The sequence below is a fragment of the Eimeria maxima genome, genomic scaffold, assembly GCF_000499605.1.
Source record: "Eimeria maxima Weybridge genomic scaffold, Emw_scaff1862, whole genome shotgun sequence".
Lineage (NCBI taxonomy): Eukaryota > Apicomplexa > Conoidasida > Eucoccidiorida > Eimeriidae > Eimeria > Eimeria maxima.
Window position 1 is genome coordinate 1 of NW_013563611.1, and position 4,684 is coordinate 4,684.

General features: G+C 34.7%; 1 protein-coding gene across 1 annotated transcript; it reads left to right on the forward strand.

The window, feature by feature from the left end:
* Positions 1 to 281: 281 nt before the first annotated feature.
* Positions 282 to 3,817, forward strand: EMWEY_00056030 (exportin, putative; the record flags this gene model as incomplete). Its single annotated transcript, XM_013477775.1, has 11 exons — positions 282 to 401; positions 552 to 714; positions 1,113 to 1,238; positions 1,489 to 1,573; positions 1,695 to 1,762; positions 1,967 to 2,082; positions 2,318 to 2,376; positions 2,674 to 2,858; positions 3,130 to 3,280; positions 3,457 to 3,549; positions 3,758 to 3,817. Coding segments are annotated over 11 exons (1,226 nt in total), but the record flags the coding sequence as incomplete, so codon positions are not given.
* Between the last annotated feature and the right edge of the window lie 867 nt (positions 3,818 to 4,684).

Consider the following 4,684-nt stretch of genomic DNA (forward strand, 5'->3'; position numbering starts at 1 on the left):
ATATATATATATAATATATATATATATATATATACTTATAAACCCTAAACCCTTGGAAACCCTTATGAACCCTTATAAACACCGATATACCCTACATCACTATAATAATTAATTATTAATAGTGTATTTAGGATGCAGATGTATGCACGGAAATTCAGCTGACAGATAGGTCTTGCGACATACTAAACCCTAAACCCTCAGGAGGTAGATGGTGGTGAGGGGGTAGTGGTTTGGTGCTGGTTTAAGGGTTTAGGGTTTGGCGTTTTGGGTCTGTGATTCAGAGGACGAGAGGAACTTTGTGTTGACGGTTATAGAGAATCATACACAACAGACGGATGTTCTTGATGAGAAGCAGCAGCTCCTCTTCTTTGAGGCTGTAGGCCATATTATATCCGCTACTCGTAAGCAAACCCTAAACCCTGAACCCTTATTTAACCAAGAGGATAGAAAGGGACGAGTCACCCGAAGAAAGTTGCTACTGCTCCTTTCTTTCCTTCGTACTTCTACTACTGCTGCTGCTGCCGTTGTTGCTGCTGTTGTCGCTGCTGCAGCTCCAGGAGTTCAGAATGATTGTATAGCAGCATTAATGGGTAATTGTCTAAAATCATGGGGAGAAATAATAAATAAAGGGAAAAATAATGCAGAAACCCTTTTTTCTGTACAATCAGCTAAACAACTTGTACATATTATTCGTATTAGTCAAAGAATTGCTAAGTAAGTCTTTTCTTTATTGTATTTATTTATTTATTTATTTGTAGTTTAATTATTAGAGGGATTTGTTTAATCCTTTATCTCTGTCTTTTTCTCGTTGCTTATCTAGTTAGCATTGTATATAAGGTTGTCGTGTATTCTATACTTATACATATACATGAACATACATGTACAAATCTATACATGCAAATATGCATATGTATATAATATATGCATGTATATATATGTATATTTACGTACAGATCAACAGGTTCTGCATTTACATCTCAGTTAATGCGTTTATATGGAGAAATGATGGAGATATACGGGGTGTATGGGCAGCGAATAGTAAAAGAAGTACAAAGAGCAGGTCCATCAAGAATAAAACATGCAGATATAAAATGTTTATATATATGCAAAAGGGAAACATTACATCTTCTTGAGGTGTATGCTGATGAGGCATTACGTGATGGACAATCACCAGCAAAAAAAGAAACTGTTAAAGAACTTGTAGGACAAGTCTTACAGCCTATTCTACAAGATTATAGGTATACTAAACCCTAAACCCTAAACCCTAAACCGTAGCGAGATATTGAGGGAATGCAACACAGCAAGCACACTAACCACCACACACAACTACTAACACTAAAACACTAAACCCTTAGTTATTCAATACATGCATACACTTGAAGGCTATTATGTAAAAGAGGACAAGCACAGATAAGGGGTTGGTGATTTATTAGGGTAAACCATCGAGGGTTTAGGGTTTAGGGTTTAGTGTGTACGGCCAACTTGCAGGGATAACACGCCGGACTCAAGAGACTGCGAAGTCTTGGCTCTTCTTGCGGTCCTTATGGCTCGTCTTGACACTCACATCTCCTCCGTAAGCACTGATTACGTCTAGGGTCTAGGGTTTAGGGTTTAGGTTATCGGGCTCAGGGTTTAGGGTTTAGGGTCTAGGGTTTAGCTGTGGGTTCGGAGTCTGCGGCGAATTGTTTGTGCAGGTTCTGCCGGTTATATTTGACTACATTTTCGACTGTACTCTCCAAATGATCAAGTCGGACTTCCAGAGGTCGGTCTAGGGTTTAGGGTTTATTATGATATCTAGGGTTCATGATGTGTGTCGCCGCTGCCGCGTTTCTAGCCTGCTCCTGGGGTCCTAGGGCTTAGGGTTTTGTACTGAGGGTTTGTATGTGTTCTTTGGTATGCATACACCCGACGTATAATATAGGGTTTAGGGTTTATGGTTTAGGGTTTGTGTTGTTATTTGTTGCAGCTACCCCGACCACCGTGAGAGGTTTTACGCCTTATTAAAGGCCTGCAATCAGCATTGTTTTGAGGGTTTATTTTCTTTACCTTCACAGCAGTTGAAGGCTTTTGTTGAATCCCTCGGTGAGTTTAGGGTTTAAACCCTCTCTAGGGTTTACGATAAACCCTAAACCCTAGTGTTTTCTGTTGAATTAGCCCCCTCTTCCTCCCTCCCTCTCTCGCCCTCTTTTCTGCTTCTCTTTTAATTTATTTTCTTTTATTATAATTAATAGTAACAATAATAATGGTAATTAATTATTTATTTTTGTGTTTATTTCCTCAGTGTGGGCATTTAAGCACGAACACCCCTCCTTAGCAGAGGAGGGTTTGCAGGTCACCTACGAGTTTTTGCAAAAGTTGATTGACGGCAAAAGGGAGGTTCGTCTTGCAAAAAAGGAGAAAAAGATGAATTATTTTTTAAGAAAATAAACAAACAAACAAATAAATAAATAAATAAATAAATAAATAAATAAATAAATAAATAAATAAATTGATATTAATTTTTATTTTTATCTGTTTTATACCTATTATGTTGATGTTTCAGCTATTAGGCGACTTTTGTAGTACATATTATTTTAGTTTAATGAATTAAAATAAATATGAATTAATTAATTAATTAATTAATTAATTAATTAATTTCTTGTATTTATTTGTTTGTGTGTATGTGTTTTTCAGTTATTAAGTGACTTTTGTAGTACATATTATTTTAGTTTAATGAAGGAAATATTATTAGTATTAACAGATAGATTACATAGATCAGGATTTAAATATCAGACATTAATTTTTATGTCTCTTCTTCGTATTGTTGGATTTGGTCTTGTTAGAGATGAAGCTAATGGGCTCACACAAGAAAATGTCACGTAAGAAACTATACATATACTATTCTTGCTCCTCCTGTTCCTCCTCTTGCTGCTGTTGTTGTTGTTGCTGTTGTTGTTGCTGTTGTTATTGTTGCTGCTGTTGTTGCTGTTGTTGTTGCTGTTCTTGTTGCTGTTGGTGCTGTTTATGTTGCTGCTGTAGCTATTCCTGCTGCCAGTGTGTATGTGTGTGGCGGGGTTAGGTGTTTACAATTCCATTGTATTATATATGTATTTATATATATTTATATAACCTATATTTGTGTGTATACAGGAAGAGTCTAATAGAATTATTAAGCAGAAGTTTCCAAACACTGAATCATAAACAAGTGGAGGCATTTGTTGTCGATTTATTCAACTTTTGCGGTGATTCAACTCCTTCCCGTTTCCAACAACATATGCGCGATTTCCTTATTTCCCTTAAGGTAAGGGTTTATTATTACTTATTTAATTAGGGTTTATTGTATTTTGTGTATTACTTAATTGGGGTTTATATGATAAGGGTTTTATAATACAGATTTCCTTGTTCATATAAATATAGATATATGTATGTTTATTTATTGGGGTGTATGTACTATATTTTGTCTTATTTATTATTCAGGAGTTTGCTGGGGATAATGACGCGCTGTTCGAGGCAGAGAGAGAGGAAGCTCTGGAGAGAGCTAGAGAATTGGAGAAGAAGAAGAGAGGCCAGGTAAATCTATTATTTATTTAATAATAATACAATAAACAGACATATTCACAATTAGACAGATTTATATAGTTGGTAAACATTGTTGTGGGTGCTTTCCTCTCAGTGTCTATGTGGCTCCTCCTTATATTTATAAATATATATATTTTCTTGTTTTATTATTTCCTATTGTATGCATTGATGTTGTCCTCTGTCTATTTGCTGTTACCAGGTGCCAGGGATGACGCCTCAGTATGAGTCCATGGTATCTATTCACAACATGGAGGATTGATTGAATCACTATTGACTGCCTGACATGAATAAAGGGCTAATAAATTAAATAAATAATAATAATAGTTTGCTGTAGATGACAATACGAATTAAATAGAGGATTTACAGGAAATGCAAATTAACTGTCTGCAGGTTTCGCATCCGTCCAGTTAATAACTGCATAGTTGTTGCATTTGCTGCTTATTGAATAGTATAAATAGCGGCAATAATAATGCTATTATATGCGGTAGCTGACGGTGGATGCTGTTGGTTTTTCTTATTGCATGCATTGCATTGCCTATTAATAATAAGGTGGTGGAAAAAAAGGAAAAAAAAAGGGGGCGAAACTTATATTTCTTTGGGTTATTGTTGCAAAGTAGAATATTAATAATAATTATTGCGAACAAAAATTAAATCATTGCATACATAATAGTTATAACGAGACCTCCTTAGTAACTTAATAATAACTACTCTCTCCTAAGTTGCTTTCTTTCTTTCTTAAAAAGAAAGCAAAATATATATAAGGAGGTATATATTATACAAGTGGAAGATGAAGGATAAATATAATATTCTTCATTTTTCACGACTTTCTTCCTTTTAATTCTTTATAGATAAACTAATATAGGTGATTTATCTTTTACATTGAATGCACGTAGCCAAAGATGATCAGGAGAAATGCCAAATTTCTTTACAAGATCCTTTAAACCTTTCTTAGACATAGAATGACCCTGAAATCAAACAAAAAAAAAAGTAAATAAATAAAAATTCCATACAACTTCTGAGGTGTACGTACACCTCAGTCCTCATATGTGTGACCACTTCACTGTCACTTTATTTATTCTACTCATTCATATTTGCCAAAAAAAAAAAAAAAAAAAAAAAAAAAAAA